A 20,857-nucleotide genomic window follows, 5' to 3' on the forward strand; every position below is an offset into this window, starting at 1 on the left:
TGACACAAATATCATCCGTTTTAGTGATCTAAATCGAGGTCAACAACACTTTTTTTTCTCTACCACTGAAATCTGGCGACCTTTCTCTCTGCTCTCTCAACCAGAGACTAAAAACTAATAAAAATGAGTTTTTGTACCAAAATTAAGTTGGAAAAATATTGAGGTACTAGAATTGTATAATTAATGTGATTTTTAAAGTTTAATGATCAAAGTGCATATTTTGCAAGACTTATGGCAAGCCATCCATGTTTGACTTCTTTTTCATTCTGGTCCCTTTTCTTTCAATCACACATTTTTATAAGAAATCAAAATTAATTGGTCTTCAATTATGACTAAATTGTCGGAAAAAAAAGTTTGAGTCTCAAATTAAAAAAAACATAAAATTTTGCATAGCCCATCATCCACAATGATATATGAGATGATGAACAGTAGAGTCTTGCATAGTAAAAAACTCATGAAGAGTAATACTTAATTTTTTTTTGGAAGGACTAAGTTATAATTTGTATTTTAAATACATAGTTTTTGACACTACAAGGACTACTTAATTAGTCTCGTTAAACTATAAGGACTAGATAATAGTTCGTTCACAGAAATGATAGAAGCACCGGACCACCCGTATCACTTTAAGGGATCGAATCGTGAGATTTATAGAGGATTCGAGGACTGGTTATTGCTCCCTAAAAATCAGCTAGCCCACCAGCTGTCTGATAATTTGATGCTGTAGAGTTCTCTATCAACCCTTTTAGAATGGTTCGTCCATTTCTTCTAGTGATCAGTTTCTATTACCGTAAACAAAATAAAGTCAGCCCACCAGCTGTTTGATAAAATTCCCAAACGAATATTTTGTTTTGGCTTACAGGATTTTATTGAGCAGAAAAGACACAAAGAGCTGGCCAATCCATCTTCATTTTACCGCTTGGTCTACTCAGAGGTTGACTTTAACGTCAATGAATTATTTCCTGATTGTGTTTTTTCTTTTCTTTTCTTTGCTTTCAGGTTGCGTTGAGTCGATAATGTTTTCGTTGTTCTTGTATGACAGATAGAAGAAGTTGGATGGGAGCGTCTGGTTCGTTTCGGTGGAGATTTAGAGTTCCTTAGTTTTCGTATTACGTAAGGATAGAATAAGTTCTTAATATCCAATTACTATCTATCTCGTTTTGCATTATAATTTATTTTGGTTCTCCTTCAAGTTTACTTAAACATGTAGTGGACTAACCTGTTGTGTATTTGAGTATCAGTGATAAGAAGGGAAGAGTTCATATCATGGAAATTCAGTTGGATAAAACCTATCCGCAAAAGCCACCTTCAGTTTCTGCGGTTGGTCCTAATAATCTGTTTGCTATTTGAATTCTTTCATTTCAAGGCTGAAACTTTCTTCATTTTTAAACTATTGCAGGAGGTACCATATATATTCAATGTTAAATGGTCAGTAAAATCAAGATTAAAAGATTTGGTGCAACAGTTCCGAGAGGTATGCTTTCACAGGTTCTTTTCTTGTGTTTTCAATTACGAAAATTTTAGTTTTCATGTGACTTCTGGGGACATGATCTTTGTAATAACTCTGTAATGTTACATCTAAAAAGGGTGTCAACCGAGATTGTTCTTTCTAAATATAACAGCATTTGGAAGAGCTTCAGGAGTTTTGGTCTACCTTGGAGGATATTGATCATTCTCTTTGTGTCACTAACAAGAAAAAGTTGTCTCGCGCCACAACTTGTCGCCAAATTGATATAGGTATTTATTTGGTCACGCATTTTTGTCTTCTGTTGTTGATCAACTGAAATACATGTGCTTTGCCAGCTGAGGTTAGCTATATGATTATATTTTTTGTCCATTCAGTATCTATCGAACAATTTGTGAATAGTGTAACACAGAATCCTGTTTGTTGTAATTAAAACCTCCTCCCCTTTTCCTGACCTTTCCCCAGGAAATGATTGTTCGATAATGTTGTCTATAAATGCCAGAGATCCTAGATCTTTGCCAGAGTAAGTTTTCTTGTCAAATCGATGTTATTGTCTAGCCAGTCTTGGCTTTCCATTCTCTAATGAATTTCTTAAGTTTGAATAGGTGTCGCTTTATGGGCTCTGGTCCAGTGGTGAACCCTGTGAGAAAGTTATGGCTAAGAAACAACAAACGATGGTACGATCTTGAGTCTGCTCAGTTTATGATTAGCATTTTGAGTTCAATTACCTGTTAGTATTATAACCAGGGTACAATTGTTGAGATTTTCTTTTGTGTTTTTCAAATAAGTAAAATGCATTCCAATAGGGAAAAGGGAAGGAGGGGTAGCCTGTTCGCTATTTTCCCTAAATTTTCCATCCATTGTTTGAAGTAGTGATAGTATTATCATTCATTTTGGAAAAAGAGTGACTTCATTGTCAACTGTACCAATCAGTGAATACTCCATACACATGCGCACTTGGATTAATTTTTACAGGATGAAGGATAAAACACTTCCTGAAAATCTTGCATTTATTCTGGAGACTGAACTACCAAGACCATCACATGTCCTGGAGAATGATCAGCAAGTTGAATGTGGAATCTGTTATGCCCAATACCTTCCCATCGGTAATGCTATACTAAGTAGAAGTGTTTATATTTTTGAATTAGTTCATTTATCATTGACCTGTAAATGTTCATGTAGATGAGGAGCTTGGATCTAGGAGTGGTGCTGGAACTGACCATACATGTGATAATACCAGTTGTGGCAGGGCTTTCCATACTGTTTGTCTGGTGGACTGGCTGCGCTCTATCACCACAACTAGGCAGTACGTTGACTTTTTAGTATCTCTGGATTTTATTTGGCTCACATAAGATAAGTATGGTTTTAGTTCTCATTCACTGCATTTTGAAGAGTGGTTTAAGTTGAGATTGCTTTGCTGCATTTTCTGCTCATTTTCCATATCTAACACGTCTCCACTAAATGTTCATGTCTCACTGGTTGCGCTCTATCACAACAACTAGGCAATACGTTGACTTTTTAGTATCTCTGGCTTTGCTTTTACCTGTCTCGCATAAGATAAGCATGGTTTTAGTCCCCATTCACTGCATTTTGAAGAGTGATTTTAAGTTGAGATTGCTTTGCTGCACTTTTTGCCCTTTTTCCATAGCTAATACTTCACCAAATGTTCATATCTTAACCATCTACTTTGATTTTTAAAAGAAAAAAGAAACTTTCTGCGTTGGCTCACTCTATCATGGATTGTTTCCAAATCCTTCGGTACCTTTTCTAGTACATTTTTGCACATGTAAATGGGTAGGTAAATTGGTAGGACCAGCTATCCAGGTTTACGAACCTTTGAAATTACACAATTAAAACAACTTTTAAAATATGACGATGCCACAAGATTCAGTGAGAAGTTTTAGAGGTCTATTTTAGAGTCCTTTCAATAATAGATCCTCCAATTTTCTTGTACTTTATGATGAGGAATGAAGGATAACGACAAGAACTGATATCTGTTTATTTAGAAATTTCAAAATCATATGATTATTCTATATTTTATTATTATTTATAAATGTTATTATTTATTGTTTAGTAGTTAAATTAAGATTTTAGTTTTCTTATGGAATTAAAACTTATTAGGTTTTCATATTTTATTTGGTTTGGTGCATATAAATAAGCATCTAAACATCTGTTACGAAATGGTTGGATTATTGAATACATCAATTTGGTATTATAACTATTCCACTATAATTTTGTCTTTCTTGATCTTGAAATTTTTTCTTCATATATTTTCTTCCTACAATTGCTTTTTTCTAGTTCTATCATAATTTCATTTTATCTCCTTAAAATATATGGGTTCTATCAGTTTCTTTTTAAAAGTGTGTTCTTTATCAATTTTCTCCGGTGACATTTCATTCTCTTATCAAGAAGATTCTTTCATCCATCTAAGAATTATAGAAAATGCCTTTATATTTTATAAACTTCAATTTTCCTTCAAAAGTGCAGTTAGTTTATCAATTAATTCTCTGAGAAAAGTTCACTTGATTCATTCGAAATATTTATATATAATTTGACTTTGAAAGGAAATTCGCTTCGAATAGACATAAAAAAATACAATAAATTCGGAAAAAATTTAAAAATAAAATAAAATATAAAGCCAAATTCACTTAAAAGTCGAATAAGAAAAATGTATACATATAGCCCATTAAATTGTTTTTTTGAAAAATAAAAACAGAAGTTCAACTTGCTAACCATGCAGAATTTTTTAGATTGAAGAAAAGTACAAATGAATTTAATAGAAAATCAAATTTACATGTACTTTTCATTACCAATTCTCTTACTTTCTCTATTTCTCGTTTTCAATCAATTCTTTTTTTTTTTTTTAATGTTGTCATCATATGAGTCATTAAGGTCATTTTTATTTGATCGAAAACAATTAATAGCAATCTTCATAGTCTACTTTTGTGGATACAATTTGCTAATTTTTTTTTTATAGTAGGAAATTTTTTTTACCGTGTTGGGATTAATTTAATATGACTCGGTTAACTTGACAGGTTCAAAAATAGCACGGACTACTAGTAAAAATATAGTTTGACTCAAAATAAATATTCAAGATAATATTTTTTTATAAATATCGAAATGACAACATATTGGATTGATTCAGGTTAACCTGCTAATCCACATGCCGGATCGTGAAACTATGATAACTCTATATAAAATAAATCAAAACAATTATGAAGTTCAATTTTCAATAAATCCAATGTTGAAGGATAAAATTGAAAAAAAAAATCAATTAAAAAAATGACTTGAGTCAGACCAAGATAATCTGCCAAACCCTCGACCTAGGTCATGAGACCGGGATAACCCATTAGAAAACAAATTATAAAGTTTAATTCTTAATTAATCAAATGTTGAAAGATGAAATTGAAAAAAAAATGATTAAAAAAGGATAAAAAAATGACTCGAGTCAACCTGGGTTAATCCGTCAAACCCTGACTCGAGTCATGAGACGAGAACAACCTCATAGAAAGTAAACCGAATTAAATTACGAAGCTTAATTTTCAATTAATCTAACATTGAAGGATAAAATTGAGAAAAAAATAAATTAGAAAAAAAAACTCGAGTTAACTAGGTTAACTCGTTAAACTCGCGGTCTGGATCATGAGATTGAAATAACCTTATAAAAGGTAAATTGAAAAAAATTATGAAACTCAATCTCAATAAACTTAATGTTAAGGATGAAATTGATATTGAAAAATTGATTAAAAAAACACAAAACCCAACTCGAGTCAACCTGAGTTAACTCACCAAACTCGTGATGTGAGTCATATGAGGGGATAACCTCATAGAAAATAAACCGAAATAAATCACAAAGCTTAATTACCAATCAATCCAATGTTGAAGGATGAAATTGAAAAAAAAAAAGTCAATGAGAAAAAGGAAAAAAAAAACTTAAATCAACCAAGTTAACCCTAAAACTTGCGGCCCGGGTTATGAGATTAGAATAACCTTATAAAAAGTAAATTGTAAAAAATTTAGAAGTTCAATTCTTAATAAATCTAATATCAAAGATGAAATTGAAGAAAAAAAATTATGTATATAAAAATGCCAAAAGAATGAAAAACAATACTATTCTAGTAAAACATACTAAACAATACTATTCTTTTTTTCTTTTTTTCTTTTCTTCTTTTTTTGGTTAATAATCAATTTGATTATGGCGGATCAACCTTCCAAGTACCATCTTCATAACCAATAGAATTATGATCGGAGAAGTAGACTTCAGGAACAAAGTGAGCCAAGTTTAACGTTTTTGGTTAGATTTTCACATATTTTAATCGTATCAAAGTGATTGTATCACATGAAATATTTTATGACTGTGGTTATTTGGAGAATATATTTATGTTTGAGGAGTTGCCTTTCGTTCAATTTCAATAAATGAGACATGCTATTCCAGATTTATTTAAGGTTAATGACATTTGTTTTTATGAAAATTGTTGTAAGGTGGGTATCCTATTCACAGATATAGAAAGTTACCAATGTATTATGATAATGGGAGCCTTAAATATCATCTATCATTCGAAACGAAAAGTTTAATTGTCACAACGTTCGGTTAATAAGCTCTTTTGATTGTAAACACTTAGATCTCCAAAATTATTTAAGTTATTTTTTTCTTGCGACTCAAGTCTAAACTATGCAAACCAACTACAGTAAATTTAAGGCAGAACCTGAGCGATAAATTTGACTGGTTCACAGTCTATGTTGGGCATTTTATGAAGTAAGCAGAATTTGTAAAACAAGTAGATAAATCGCGTCGGAGAGAAATTTTTAGAGGAGATTAAGATCATGTAGATACATGATGTGTAAGACATGGAGGATGAAGAATTTAATGCAATGGATCTTGTACAAGAAAGGTTTGGAAGTACCACAAATTGAAAATTCTATCCTTGAAGAGTTTAAAGAAAAGGTTAATCACAATGACTTTGTTCTTCCTTCTGTATTGTTGTTAAGAAGTCTAAGTCTATCTTATTTCCAATCAAGGGAAAATGAATGGGGATGAAGGGCAAGTGAGTAACGAATGGAATTGGTATTTGTTTATTAGAAATTTTAATAGTAATGATCATTCTAGATTTTATTATTATTTAAAAATATTAGTATTTATAATTTAGTAGTTAAATTTAAGGGTCAATTTCATTTTACTTCCTGAAATATATGAGTTATATCAATTTCTTCTCAAAAATATATTCTCAATCGATTACACTCCTAAGTTGTTTAATCAATTACTCTTTATAGATGAAAGGACCTTATAGATAAAGGGATGAAATATCATAAGATAATTGATAAAGAACAAATTTTTGAGAAGAAATTGATAGAATCCATATCCTTTAGGGGATAAAATAAAATTAACCCTTAAATTAGGATTCTAATTTCCGTATGGAATTAGTATTTATTAGGTTTTTTCTATTTTTTTTTTGTCTGGTATATATAAATAAGCACTTAACATGGTTATTGAATGGTTGAGTTTTTGAATAAAATAAATTGAGTTTTCTTCAAGATTGAGTATATCTTTTTTATGTTACTTTCTTCAATATCGAGTGTCTCTCTTATTGGTAATCTTCTTGACGTTTCTGCATCACTTCATTATCGGTAGTTCTTCAAAAAGTACTATGAAATAATTGACCTATCACCACGGTTGATGGTTAAGAGTAAATATTAGATTCAGTGAACAAGATACAGCATAATTTGTTGCCGACACTGGTGATGATGGTTACTACTTACAATTTGTGGTGGCCTCATTTAAGGTAAATCTCAACTTTAATTGCTCTATTAGGGGAAATTTAACAGAACATCTGCACCGCAGGAAATGATAGGGTCATTAAAAGCATTGATAATTAGTTTTTGTTTTTGTTCCTCTTAATTAAGTTGCATAGAGAAGATCCACACCGACCTATTATTTTCTCTGATTGTTTTAAATACTGGGGTTTAAATGATTTGTGGATTCTTGCATCTTTTCATTGCAGATCGTTTGATGTCCTGTTTGGTAATTGCCCGTACTGTTCCGAGCCTGTTGCAGTCAAATTGAACGATAAAAAGAAGCATGTCTAGGTCTTCAAAGCATCAAGGCCAAGAAAGACGGAGGTTCAATGGGATCCGTTCTCTTTGATTGCCCTTATTTGTCTATTGACTTGATGTTCTTCGTCTCAAACAAAAGAGTCTCTAATTGGATTTCCTTTTCTAACTGGATTTTATTCCGTAGGCATTGTTGTTGAACTGAACGATAAAAGGAAGCATTCTTGTTAAACATGATCTCATTGCTTTGTTAGACAACGAATTCCTCAGCTGAACACTCCATTCCCGCAAGTCCTAGTAAATCTGCCAATTCTTGAAAAATCAACTCTTAAAGTGAGAAACTATGGTGATTTCAGGGACCACTTTTGTTACTCATTTATATATTCCACAATTTCATTTAATGTGACCTGCGATACAGCAATGATATGCAACTTTCAATTCATTATTTCCTGTCCTTGACCTTATCTCTTGGCCTGTTGATTATTGATCACAAGTTTTCACTGCTTGATTGAAAGCTGCCAAGTGATCCAATTTTCTCTAAACCTAGCATCTTAATTTCTTGTCGATGATTGATCTGCCACTTTGGATATATATGCCTTGCTTCTTGCTGCAGTCTATAGGCACTGACAGGTAGACTTTTTAGTTTTTTGTTTTTGTTGAACCCAAGGAACCGCATTCTTACAACAACAGTTGATTGGCACCTATGCTTAAAGTTTGTAGATACGCCATATTGAACTAGTTTACACTTGGCTTTCGATTAAATTGGCCACAGTTTCAAAGAATAGTCCATAGTTCTACCAGCTTTGTGTGTCTCGGGGGGGCACGAAGAGGGGAAGGGTTCCCCTGATCGCTTTCATATTGACCTGTCTAGCTTTTGCTTCCTTCACTATAACCTTACCATTTAAAGGGAACAAGGCTAGTTGAGAAACATGCACGTTACAGGCATTTGAATGGAGGGGCACATATTTCACGTATGAATCCAATTTTTAAATCCCTCGAAATAACGTGGATTTAGCGTTGAGGCCTTGATAGAAAGAAAATTAGAGGGGACAAAAGCAATAGACCTCAATCCATGAATCGATTCTTCTGACAAGATCCAGTCTACTCTCAAGAGGAAGCATTTCAGGCTTTCATGCTTGAGTGGAGTAGTAATGTTCATGCTACGTCGTAAAGCACCCCACCTACTCTCTGGGTTACTCATGGGCCATGTGAATCATGTTGTTGTAGATCATACAAGAGGGTCTCAAAAAGATGGGGACCTATTCGTGTAGGAGTAATAAGAGCCAGAAAAAATTCAAAAGGATTGCCGTACTCCACCTTCGGCCATTTCCTTTCCATTCTTTCTTCCTCTGTCGGCTTGTATCATGATTGAACGTTTAATGAACCTACCATGTCCTTTGGTTTTTTTAAAAAAAGTAGACAGTGGCAAGATTTTTCTTGCTCCACCTTTGAAAATCAAAACCCTTGCGCACAATAATAGACAAGCTTTTTTTATAGGCACAAAATATTGTGCATCATATACAGACACGCTTGATTACAAGGTAGATATCGACTTTTTTTTATTTGTTTTTTTGCCCCTCTCCAAGAATAAACTTAGAACTGGTGGTCCACATAGGCACACAGGAATGATTTATTACCCTTTTTACATGCATGGCTCTTGTCGCACAATATAGGAGAGTACCGGGACAACGACTTGTACGTAAATGGCGTAGGAAAGACATTCAAGTATACGATATCAATGTCTATGTACTGGTTTGCTTGATGGATTGGTTGATTGTCGCAAACTAGATACCGGCAACGCACTCTGGTGGTGTAGTCGGATAACGGGATTTGTCGGCACAGTAATCATAAATCATGTGGTTCATACGGACCCATCTATATTTCCTAGCTTCCATGGCGTTGAGGGCTTGGTAAGTAGCACCTTCCCACCAGTTTCCACGATTTGAAGCACAGGTTGCTGGTCCTGGAACCGGACATCCCTCGATGTCGAAGTCCTTGTAGTATGCATAGAAAGGGGCTTTGCTCCAATTAATCTTTTCTAGGCCACCTCTTGTTGCCCAATCGTCGGCCTCCCACAGTGTTGAATATACCCCCATAGGCTGGAGCTTTGGAAATGGAATTCCTTTCGCCTCATTGTTCTTGTAAACCCTGATAGGCACATCATCTACGAAGAACCTGCAATCCCCACCAGCAATAATACCATTAACAGTGCAATTACTCTGTATAGTCTCCCAATTACAAAATTAATGATTGAAGGTTGAAAACTTCAACACTTGAACATAAAAAAATGGCTGCCCTGTTGCTCTGTCACCGATAAAAAAGTTAATAATGGGTATTTTGCTATGAACTTACACAATATGTTGATGGTTCCAGAAAATTGTGTAGAGGTGGAAGTCTGCAGCAGGATCAAACCACAGGTTAACTCTCTGTTCTCTATCACCCTTTCCATGAGCAAAGATATTTGTTTGAACCGTGTAAGGCTGCCCTGTCCTATTCCCCAGAAATTCAAAATCAAGCTCATCTCGAACGGCATCGGTGTCCGAATTCATCTACAAAAACAAAAATCAAATGAAATAATGAAACTTCAACGTTTGAATGAGCATGCAAGTGTAGTATATGAAATCATGAATTCAAAACATGGACTACACACATAAAAGGCAGTGACAGTCCCAGCAGAGTCTCCAGGGATGAGCTTGATCCTCATGCTAACACGGCCGAACAAGTACTTGGCCTTGGATGCAAACCCACATCCTGAAATATTGTAACAAGTCTTAGTTTGTCGAACATTATTGTAATTAGATCATTTGTCAAGATTTCCAATTATTGTAATTAGCTAGTGACCCCACGAAAAGTGTGACCTGAATATTGGTCTAGAACGAGTTGGATAGCCCTCCCTCCATCGATTTGCCTGATATGGGAATCGGACCATGTGACTCTAAAGTCTTGAAGAAAAGTTGCCGGTCGAGCCGAGACGTGGAGAGGAAATGCAAGGAAGGAAAAGAAAAGAAAGACACTAGCCTTTCTCAGGGAGAGAGATTGAAGAAACATGGTCATGATCATTAGAGTTTTGTGTTACAAAAAGTGATATTAAGAGTATTGTTAGACCGTGTGATTTAGAGAGGTTAAGGGCTCTTGCTATATATACACACAGACACCAGTTGTAAGATACATGATGTTGACTGCAGCATTCAAGTGAAAAACAACACTGCAGTTTTGCTTTCAAATCTAGCTAATGGCATGCCGTCAATAGGCCCTACTCCCAACTGTGTCCGTGTGTGCTTATTTTGCTTCGACCCTTGTTCCGTCTTATCCTCCACCTCATAATTTTCTTCAACTCATTCTTAATTTCCCAGACGCAATACGTAGAACTACCAGTCTACATTTTGATACACTTTATCTTCCTATGTATTATTGCCCGAAATTACAAGGACCTGTAATCCATTTCTTGACTTTTCAAGTTAGCGTCCAAGAAATCTCAAGGGTGTAGCTTAACTGGTCAGACTCTGAATTTGTTCTCTAAATATTACCAATTTGAGTGCTACAAATCTCAGGGTCACTGGAAGATTACCTGTTCATTAACTTTAGGGCCTCGAGAGATTAGTTAAGATGCACACAAACTGACCCAACACCTACAATTACCACACAAAAAAAAAAAAGTTCGCGTCAAAGAAATCTCATTAAATCCCTCCGAATATATCGAACTGAGACGGGGAATGCACCTTTGAAATCATTAAAAAAAAAAAAGAGGAAAAATGAAGAAGATATTATTGTGTGGAGGCTAGAAAAACTTGGAGCTTCCCAGCTAATACCCCCAAAACCGTAATAGCTAGCTAGTTGTCTTGGATAGCAATCGCTGTGAAAAGGATGGAGCATAGGTTTGATCCAATCAGATAAACTCTCCAAATTTAATGGCCCTTCATGAGATTCAATGTTAAATTTAACAATTCTTAATAAAAAAGAATTAAGTAAAAAACAAACTTTTTTAAAAATAAAAAAAAAAACAAAAAAAATCCAACACAAAACAAGGTACAGAGCACAATCACAAGTCAGCAAAATACCAAACAGCCCCGAATTCTGGTCAAACAGCCCCAAGTTAAAAGGCTGTGCTTCCATTTCTTGCAATAATAACAATTCATTTATTCTTATATCCGTGGCCAGCCCATAGACAGAGATTGATTTTGATCTGCCGATTGATAGAAACCTCTAATGTGGAGCCCATTATTAAGTAGGCTGTATCGACTAGGTTTGGACTTTCTCGGGCCCATCTCAACTTCTTCAAGCTTCGTAGTTTTCTGTGCAGTAAATTACAATTAAGTCCTTGATTTTAGTAACTTATTAATTTTATAAGACAAATTGTGTAGACATCGATATTACATATCTACTCAAAAAATTGGATTTTTTTCAAATATTATTACATTCATATATATATATATATATATATATATGATACAATTTTGAGGATAATTTAGTTTTTAGTCATGAGATTGGGGAAAGATTGGGTATACAGTGGTGTATGGGGCAACGATTAGACCTTGGTCTTGCTCCCACATTAGATTGGCCAGCTTGAATATTGATTGAAGGACTTGACTTAATTGCCAGTGGTAGAATAACTGCGGTGTGTTCGAATTACCCTACATATACATATACTTGAATATGTGCGTGTGTGGAAATTTTTTTGTCACAAGATGCTCAATATTTCATGACAAGATATACATGGTGTATTTGTTTTTAGGACATAGGCCCCTTAAATTATTGAAGCATTCATTACAATACATGAATTAAATTGAATTTTTATTTGCATCATTATAATCTTTAAATTGAGTTATTTCTTAATAAAAATATGAAAACATGTTGTCAATAATATCACTGGCGGAGATAATGGGTGCGATTTTGATCAAATAATGTTTTATAGATATAAAAATAACGACGGTAGCAATAACAAAGAAAGGGTGATAATAATAATAAAAAAATAGTTATATAGTCATGATAATGAATATGAGACAATAATGGTAATGATGATAGTATTAATATTCTTTTTTAATAAACAATTTTCAGGAAATCAACAAAGAATAGTTTGTTTTGGGTAGATTTTTTTTAAAAGAAAGTATTCATTTTTATTTTTGTGTATTTTTCTTGGAAAGCATTTTTTTAATAAAAAAACTATTCAATGTAATTCTATAAATTGTTTTATAAATCACTTAATAATTTTATCTAATTATTTCAATAATCACTATGATCCAACCACATTTATTATTGTTTTGGCTTCCATCACTAAATTTTAATCATTATAACTATTTATTCATCCCACTCTTCTTTTTATTATCACCACTACAATACCTTTCTAATTATTATCCTCATAAATATATTATTTTATCTTCATAAATATATTATTATCATTCTATTTCTTATATAATTAAAAATTATATATAAAAAAAGCTTCTACTAACAATGTATATTTTGCAGAAAAAATATTTTAGGCAAATCAAACGTTATTGAGTTGCACCATAAATATATAACAAATACACGTCAAGCTAAACGACAAAGAGATCACTTTTTTATTTACATGATTGAAATGGAAAGAATCATCCGTGCAACAAATTAGAGAAAGCCACGTAGTCATATGGAAACTTGCCCACGTTTTGCTTGGATTGTAGCGCCCCAACAACTGAGCTGGAGCTTATGTTCCATCCCTCGTGGCACAATATTATTGGAAGAGAGGTGAGTTGGATAGGAGAATCATACTGTGGTCATAAAGCAGTAGGCCAGATTTTTTATTGTACTTGTCGGACCAACAAGAGTGATGTATATGTGCTAGCTACATGGACTCGTGTTTAACACTGATTGGTCTGAGAAAAATAATCCTCTTATAACTTGAAAGAGCTGGGCCACCCAAGATTTATTATTATTGCATCATATTTTTTAATTAAAAAAATATTATTATTTTTATTTATTTTTGATAAAAACTATTAAAAAAACACATAAAAACATTTATTTAATATTTTTCAGGCAAAAAAATATCTTAAAAAACATTAAAAAAAAACAGATTAAACCATTTTACTAAACGCACTCTTAGTTCAACAAGAATTCTCGTAAAAAAAATTATGTTTTGTTTGTATTTTTTAATTATATATAAAAATAAGATATAAAAAAATATAAAAATATATTTATTTAAAGAGACATAGCTGAAAATATAAGATAAATAAGATAATCTTGGAATAGTTTTGGAGTAAATTTTGTACTTTCAAAATAAAAAGTATAAAAAGACATATTTTTTATATATATAAATTGTTTCTGCATCTTTTATCACGAGACAGTAACTAAACACTATCAAGAAAAATAATATTTCAAATAACATTTAATTCATATTCTAAAAATGTTATTTCCATAAATATCTTCAAATAGCAACAAGCTAATAATTCAATATTCTTTATTCTTATTTTTGCAGTCATTATTTGGTATATAAAAAACATTTCTACTGATACAATTATGGAAGAAATATTTCATAGGCTAGATTCATGTATATATACCAAAAAGTTGGTCAAAGCTCCATATATTGTATTTCTTTTATCTATTAACTCAAAATTAATGACGTTATCTTGAACGAATGTAAAATTGGATAGAACTACACATAATCAAAATAAACGAGAATTAACCACTTTGTTTATTTATAAATCTCAATATATATATATATATATATATATTAGTTCCAATCAACAAATTAATTGCAACTCAATTGATAATATTTTTTCTTCTTCTAAAAGTCTTTTATTTATAACTAAGAAAATCGTTTTAATTCCAGATTTCTGGCTATTCCATGATATGGATATTCAAGCTTGCCAGTCACGTCATTGTAAGTAATGTGCAATAACACTCTCTTCTTGTATGAATTTTGAGAGACTCTCGAACTGGAGAGCGATATGGACAAAGGTCGTCAATAAATGGTAGGAACAGAGGCCAATCAAAGGACAAGTCGTGATAAGTTTCCAGGCCATCCGAAGACTTGATTTGATGGGATTGGAGTAACTTCATTAATGGTAGGACTTGTGGTGGGTTTTCAGGCCATGGAAGACTTGGTTTGATGGGATGGAAGTAGTCTCCATTAATATTCATCCAAATTTCCCTTAACCTTTCTTTATATATATTAGATTCCGTTAGATATTTTAAAGGAATATGTTTTCTGGACTTGGAAACTATTTTAAAAATATTTTTTCTTCAAAAATATTTTATAAGAAAAATGATTAAATTTTACAACTAATTTTTAAATTTAATTTATTTGCTGGAAAATATTTTCAGCTCAAAAAATTATATAAAATATTTTACAAATAATAATTCACTTATAAGATTATCTAACTATTTCAATTATATCTCCATCTTATCATTACATTCCCTTTCATCACCACTACAATCTCTTTCTTTACCATTCCATTACTGTCACACCATGATAACCACTTTTTTTTACCACCATCAATTTCTTTTCTATCATCATCTTCATGTCATAATCGCTACCATTGAAAAATATTTGTATATTTTACATAAAATGTTTTTCAAATTAAACATTAAAAAATATTTTATACGAAACCAATGTAATCTAAAACTATGTTTTCTCTTGAAAACATGATTTCAATCCAATTAAAATGTATAAATAGCTCATTCATTATTTCATTTGAAGACTTTTTGATAGTTCTAGGAGATTCATTTTAACTTTAAACTTTCTTAGCATGTCTCGTTTATTCTATCTTTGGACATCACTGATATAGATAGCAGCCCACAATCATCATCACCCTCTACCTTTGCTAATACCCCAAATCCTCCCTTTTCAAGAATCATTGCAGCATCTGGTAAGTTTGAGTTGGGAATGGCCATAATTTCTACTATTACAGTTTGAAAAAAAAAGATTTAAAATAAACTATAAATTGTAATTTTTTTAACTAAAGTTTCAACAGAGATTTTTCAATAAATTAAATTCATATTAACTAAATAAACAATTTTAAATATGTAGTTAAAACAAAACGCAAATCATAACACACCGCCTGAACCGAATTTTTATAGCACCACAATGCCATAACATTAGGAGAAACCAAAACTTGGATGATTAAAAAGTATCCATGTAAATTCAACATCCGGTATCATGTCAGCATCGGCCACTGAGCAGTGCTAAATGCATGGATGTAGACGCACACAGTCGAAGAGATTGTATCGACCTAATTCGTTTGGTTTTCCTCCCCTTTCATGTCTCTGTGTACCAAATTGAAAAAAAAAGAAGAAGAAATAATTCAACGACCTTATCTACAATACATGGAAGAAATTGGGGGTGGGGGGGGGGGCCATTTTGCAATTTATGGAGCTTAATTTAAAAGTATTTGTCATAGCTAGGGAAACATGCATCTTGTTTAATCTTCATCTAGAGAGACATAATTAAGCATAGGCACCCTACATGCTCATCACCTCATGGATTAGCAAGATGATCAAATATTCGTTAATATATTACCAAGGCTGTAGCTGGCTGGTCAATCACTTCTGTGCCATTATACTGATGTGAACACAGTAACCACCTCACTTATTTTCATCAAGTAAGCAGCACAAATAATAATAATAATTATTGTTGTTGTTGTTAACAAATATCTTTCTAAATAAAATAAGCATTCTAAATTTTATGATTTTCCAAGCAATAAAATTAAGAAAAAATTGATGGAAAAGCCCATAAAAATTCTCTTAATTCCCCTTTTCTTTCTTAGCAACTCATAATACAGAAGAAAAACTAACTCATATTCATCTTCTTTTTTCTTTTCTCTTCTAACACCTGAATCTAAGCTTGTAAGCTATATATATATATATAAAGGAGAAAAATTAAAGAAAGTTCCATGAAGCCCTAAAAGAAACATAAAATTAAAAATCCCAATTAGATTTATCTCTAAAAACCCCAATTTGAAAGATTTTCAATTCTAAAAAGCCATAAAAAACCCATCTTCTTTCTTGGTTAATTTGTGTTTTGAATGAGGATTCTATGTATGAATTTACATTTCAAAGATTAATTTTCAGTTTAATTTTTTTATTTAGATTGAATCGATTAAATAGTTGTTGATGATGTTCAAGTAATTACAGAAGAGATTTAAATACTTCTTTCCTATATATATATTAGAGAAAGAGAGAGGAATTAGAAAGATTCTATAGGTTTTTTTGTCAATATTTTTAATAGAACCCTATCAAAAGAGGCAAATTCAAAAGATGAAAAATATTTTTTTTTAGTTCGGCGAGATATTTGTTTCTTCGCTTAAGCTCAGATGGTATCTTACAATTTGGACTTTTTTTTAGTGGTAAAAGTATCATCATGTTAACTTTTATGCATCTAAAACGGCTTAATGACAACTTTTGACCTCTAAACTATTGGGATTGTGAAACATCGAGTTCTATATATACTATTAATTTTGTCAATTTATCCCTTCACTATCACGTTTGAGAAAATGTTGTTCTCTGTTTGATTCGACTATTACCACTCTTGACCAAAAAAAAAAAAAAAAACCATTTTGATGGCTTTTCTTCGCGATGGCTAGGATGCCTTGGATATTTTTTCGTCAATCCTTCCAACTTAATTACCAATACTAAACACGAACTTGAAAATAGATTCTAGTTTGTAGTTTTCACTTGTTAAATGGCCATTACTGCGGCTTTCATCTCAAATCTCCGTTTTATTTGTACTGTCCATATAGATTTATATTTGAGAAGCATGTATTTGGCAGCCCTTTGGAGGCTTTGGACTTTTTTTTGCTTTCTTCTTGTCATTCATGTGCTTTTCATCTAATATTTCATTTTTCAATCATGCGTATGTCTACTTAAGATACATCAAAAGCATGTCTTTGATAGCCTTTCTTTTCAACGACTATAATAGTTTTATAAAAATTCAACAACGGTCCAATGCCAAATTAGTATTTGGCCAGTTGCAGCATGGATATCTCCCACCGATGTCTCACCTAAATGGGATGTTCGATGGTTCTTCTACAGGCAAGCCAGGTAGCTTGGGGACTGGATGCCTGCTCAGAAACTAAGAGGGGATGTTTCTCCAGTAGCTTATCTTCTAGCTGGTCCTTATCAATCTTTCTGAGTATCAAAAAAGCTCCAACGTCGTTTCCAAGCTTCTTGGTTTGCACAATTTCCTCTCTTAACTTGAGCACTCTTCTGAAAAGAATGCTGTGTACTATCTTTTTATAAACTCTAGAAAAAGTAGAAGACCTAGCTGGGATACATTTACAGTCATATTGGAAAAAAGATCCTTGCTCAATAAATCATAATGTTGTAAGATCTTATGCTGAGATGATTAATCAATCTGGGTATATTGATAAAGTAATACTTTAGCAGTGTTTTGTCAATGAGATTAATTGCTGGAGGAGGCGAAGCAAACCAGTGAAGAGCAGAGAGTTAGGTTAGATCTTTTGAATAAATATGACCATTGGTATATAGCTGTTGATCATTATACGTAGCGTTTCACTTAGTCCATATGCAACGTCTCACTTAGTAAATAAAATGTCACACGTAGCTTTGTAAGAGAGTCTTGTCTTGTACAAGGAATATCCTATTATATAACCTGTAACTTAATTGCCAAAGAATGAGTAAAAATGATCTCTCTCTCTCTACCATTAACACATTCTCATACCTTGCATTATTTGCTCCGTTGAATGCCATATTGACCTTTAGAGACGCTCCCTTGAAATCTTACTTCCTTCAAGTGATATCAGAGTCATTAATTTTTGGATGCTTGCTATGACTCCTGACACTTGATCCTAAAATCTTTAAAAAATGGAAGAATTCTTTGGACCTGCAAGAAGGAACAATCACAGAAGTATGAACAAGTTATGAAAATATTAGAGGTGTATGGTCAGCAATAAGAAAATACTAAATCCACCCATGAAACCAAGTGTGAGGAGCTTGGGGAGCTTATCAATGGTTATTCTTGTTAGAGAATAATATAAATTATATCATGGGACGTCACCTAACAACTTAAACTTTTGAATTAAGATGGTTCTTTGACATAGTATCAGAGCCTTAATGACCAAGCGGTCACGAGTTCGAATCTCATCATCCCCTATTTATTTGATAAAAATTAAGCACAAGGTAATGTGGGTCTGTGCAAGTTCCAAGCCCAAATAGCTTTCACTTGAAGGGGTGTGCTAGAGAATAATATAAATCATATCATGGGACCTCACCTAACATGTTAAACTTTTGGGTTGAGATGATTCTTTGACAATCCTACCAACAAAGCTTTATTCTACGGAAGCTACAACTATACTCTGATGAAACCATTACCATTACCACCAAACCTCTAATTCAGTGGAATATGCTGTAAAATGATGTTGGACCTGTGAAGGAAGCTACTACCCTTACAAGTTACATAAACCTAAATAAAACTTTTTTAATTTTAATGGTGAGGAAGTACACAAATAGTTATACATGTGCACCTAATATTTTGATATAAAAAAAGTTATTGATTCTAGGAAGCTAAGCTAGACTCACATTATTTTGATGGAATGATCCCTTACTAGCACCGAGACTTCATAAGAAGTAAAGGTAGCCAAGTGGTGATTTGGGGTGAATATGTGGAAGCAATATATTTCAGATTTGGGCAGAAAGATCCACTAGAAAAACTTAAAGATCTCAAGTAAATAAAGGATCTAGAGACTTATATTAAAGACTTTGATATACATGGAACAAGACAAAAATTAATAAGAAGCAAACTTTAATGTTTTTCACAGGAGGTTTAAAGGTAGAAATAAAAAATCTTATGAAAATGTTTGAACCTAAAACTTTAAAACAAGCTTACAAATTGGCATGCCTAAAAGAAAACACCTTAACTTACAAAAGATCCTACCAGAATCATTTTAAACTCCCTTCATAAACCACCAACCAAACAATCCAACCTAAAACCATCAACAATTAAACACCTTACAAAGTTCCATCTTCATTAACCATGAACAACCAAAGACCTTCTAAAATAACTTCTTACCTACTCCTACCAAAACTTCATTACAAACCAACCATGAAACTTACCAAATATGTAAGGAATAAAGTGCTAGGTGAAAAAAAGGCCAAGAGATTGTGTTTTTGGTGCAATGATAAATTTGTACCAGGCCATAGATATAAAAATAAAAAACTATACTCTTTGTGTATAGTGGAGGATAGAGATGAGGAAGTGGAGGATGGTGATGGGGTTGAGAGAGAGGAATTCATTCATGAGAAAATTACCCTATATATCTCAATTAATGCCTTATAATGAGTCATTAGCTTCCACACTCTAAGGGTTACTAGAATGATAGATAAACATCCATTTTTTTTTTTTAATTATGATGGGCTCTAGCAGTACTCATGATTTTATCAACATTCAAATGGACAATAAATTATAGTGTAACCTCACAGTTATAAAGCCATTAAGAATGGAATCAATAAATAGGGAACTAATGATTTGCATAACTATGTGCAGAAACTCAAATAAAAAATACAAGGGATTAGTTTTGTGGTTGATGTGTTCATTATAGATTTCAATAATTATGATATGATGCTAGGTATATAATGGTTAGCCATGTTCGGCAATATTATGTCAAATTATAAAAAGTTTTGGATGTCTTTTGAGTGGCATAATCAGGAAATGATACATAGGGGAGAGAATCATATTAGGTACAAACCATCATGTTTGAGTAAATCAATAGTCTGTTAGACGACCCAACTTAAGTAGCAGAGGTCAGTGTGTATACACCTCCACAAACTTTATATTTACCGATGAAATTTTCCGTTGGTATTTGTACTATCATTCCGTTAGTAATTAATTTACCAATGAAATCACTGACGAAAATGCTTCGTCGGTGAATCTTTCATCGATAATAAAATTTTTTATTATCGATGGATTTACTGATGGAAAAGGCGTTTAAAAAAATTACCCGCTTCATTTCATCAGTATTTCCCTCGGAAAAATACCGTATGTAATTCCGTCGGTAATTATTTAAAAATATTTTTAAATAAATCCATTTTACAAAACTATAAAATAATTAAATTAATATAAATGAGCACTCTATAATACTCAAAACACTTGGAAAAAAGAAGAAGAAAATCAACTCAAACAAATTTACAACAAGTAAATAACACGAAAAAATAAATTCAACTAAAAAAATTCATATGAAAAAAATGAAGTTGTGATTGCTAAAAATTTAAAAATCCTATAAATAAATCAACTAAAAATTGATTACATATGAAAAAAAATATCCTACAACAATATTCATACAATCAAGAACAAAAACAATTAAAAATAAAATAAAAAACAAATATAGTGAAAAAAAACACGAAAAAAGAAGAAGAAAAAATCTC

General features: G+C 32.3%; 2 protein-coding genes across 6 annotated transcripts; one reads left to right on the forward strand and one right to left on the reverse strand.

Moving 5' to 3' along the window:
- The first annotated feature begins 591 nt into the window (after positions 1 to 591).
- On the forward strand, positions 592 to 7,955 carry LOC7465550 (uncharacterized). Of its 5 annotated transcripts, none has more exons than XR_002982953.2 (12): positions 592 to 750; positions 860 to 931; positions 1,040 to 1,110; positions 1,239 to 1,317; positions 1,397 to 1,471; positions 1,620 to 1,734; positions 1,928 to 1,985; positions 2,068 to 2,139; positions 2,438 to 2,568; positions 2,645 to 2,819; positions 7,462 to 7,555; positions 7,698 to 7,955. XR_002982953.2 is itself a non-coding variant. In XM_024605526.2 (12 exons), the coding sequence occupies exons 1-11, from the start codon at positions 748 to 750 to the stop codon at positions 7,544 to 7,546; spliced, it is 885 nt and encodes a 294-aa protein (XP_024461294.1). In that variant the 5' UTR covers positions 592 to 747; the 3' UTR covers positions 7,547 to 7,579; positions 7,698 to 7,955. The 5 variants fall into 5 exon arrangements, 4 of the variants coding, with proteins under 4 accessions (XP_024461294.1, XP_024461292.1, XP_024461295.1 ...); XM_024605526.2 differs by having other exon boundaries at positions 2,645 to 2,768; positions 7,462 to 7,579; XM_024605525.2 differs by having other exon boundaries at positions 593 to 750; positions 2,645 to 2,768.
- Positions 7,956 to 8,974: 1,019 nt separating this feature from the next.
- On the reverse strand, positions 8,975 to 10,630 carry LOC7465538 (probable xyloglucan endotransglucosylase/hydrolase protein 6). Its single transcript, XM_002310288.4, has 4 exons — positions 10,369 to 10,630; positions 10,161 to 10,261; positions 9,863 to 10,059; positions 8,975 to 9,685 (listed from the first exon to the last, which is right to left on the reverse strand). The coding sequence occupies exons 1-4, from the start codon at positions 10,568 to 10,570 to the stop codon at positions 9,295 to 9,297; spliced, it is 891 nt and encodes a 296-aa protein (XP_002310324.1). The 5' UTR covers positions 10,571 to 10,630; the 3' UTR covers positions 8,975 to 9,294.
- Positions 10,631 to 20,857: the final 10,227 nt, after the last annotated feature.

The sequence above is a fragment of the Populus trichocarpa genome, chromosome 7 (assembly GCF_000002775.5).
Source record: "Populus trichocarpa isolate Nisqually-1 chromosome 7, P.trichocarpa_v4.1, whole genome shotgun sequence".
NCBI classification, from domain to species: domain Eukaryota; kingdom Viridiplantae; phylum Streptophyta; class Magnoliopsida; order Malpighiales; family Salicaceae; genus Populus; species Populus trichocarpa.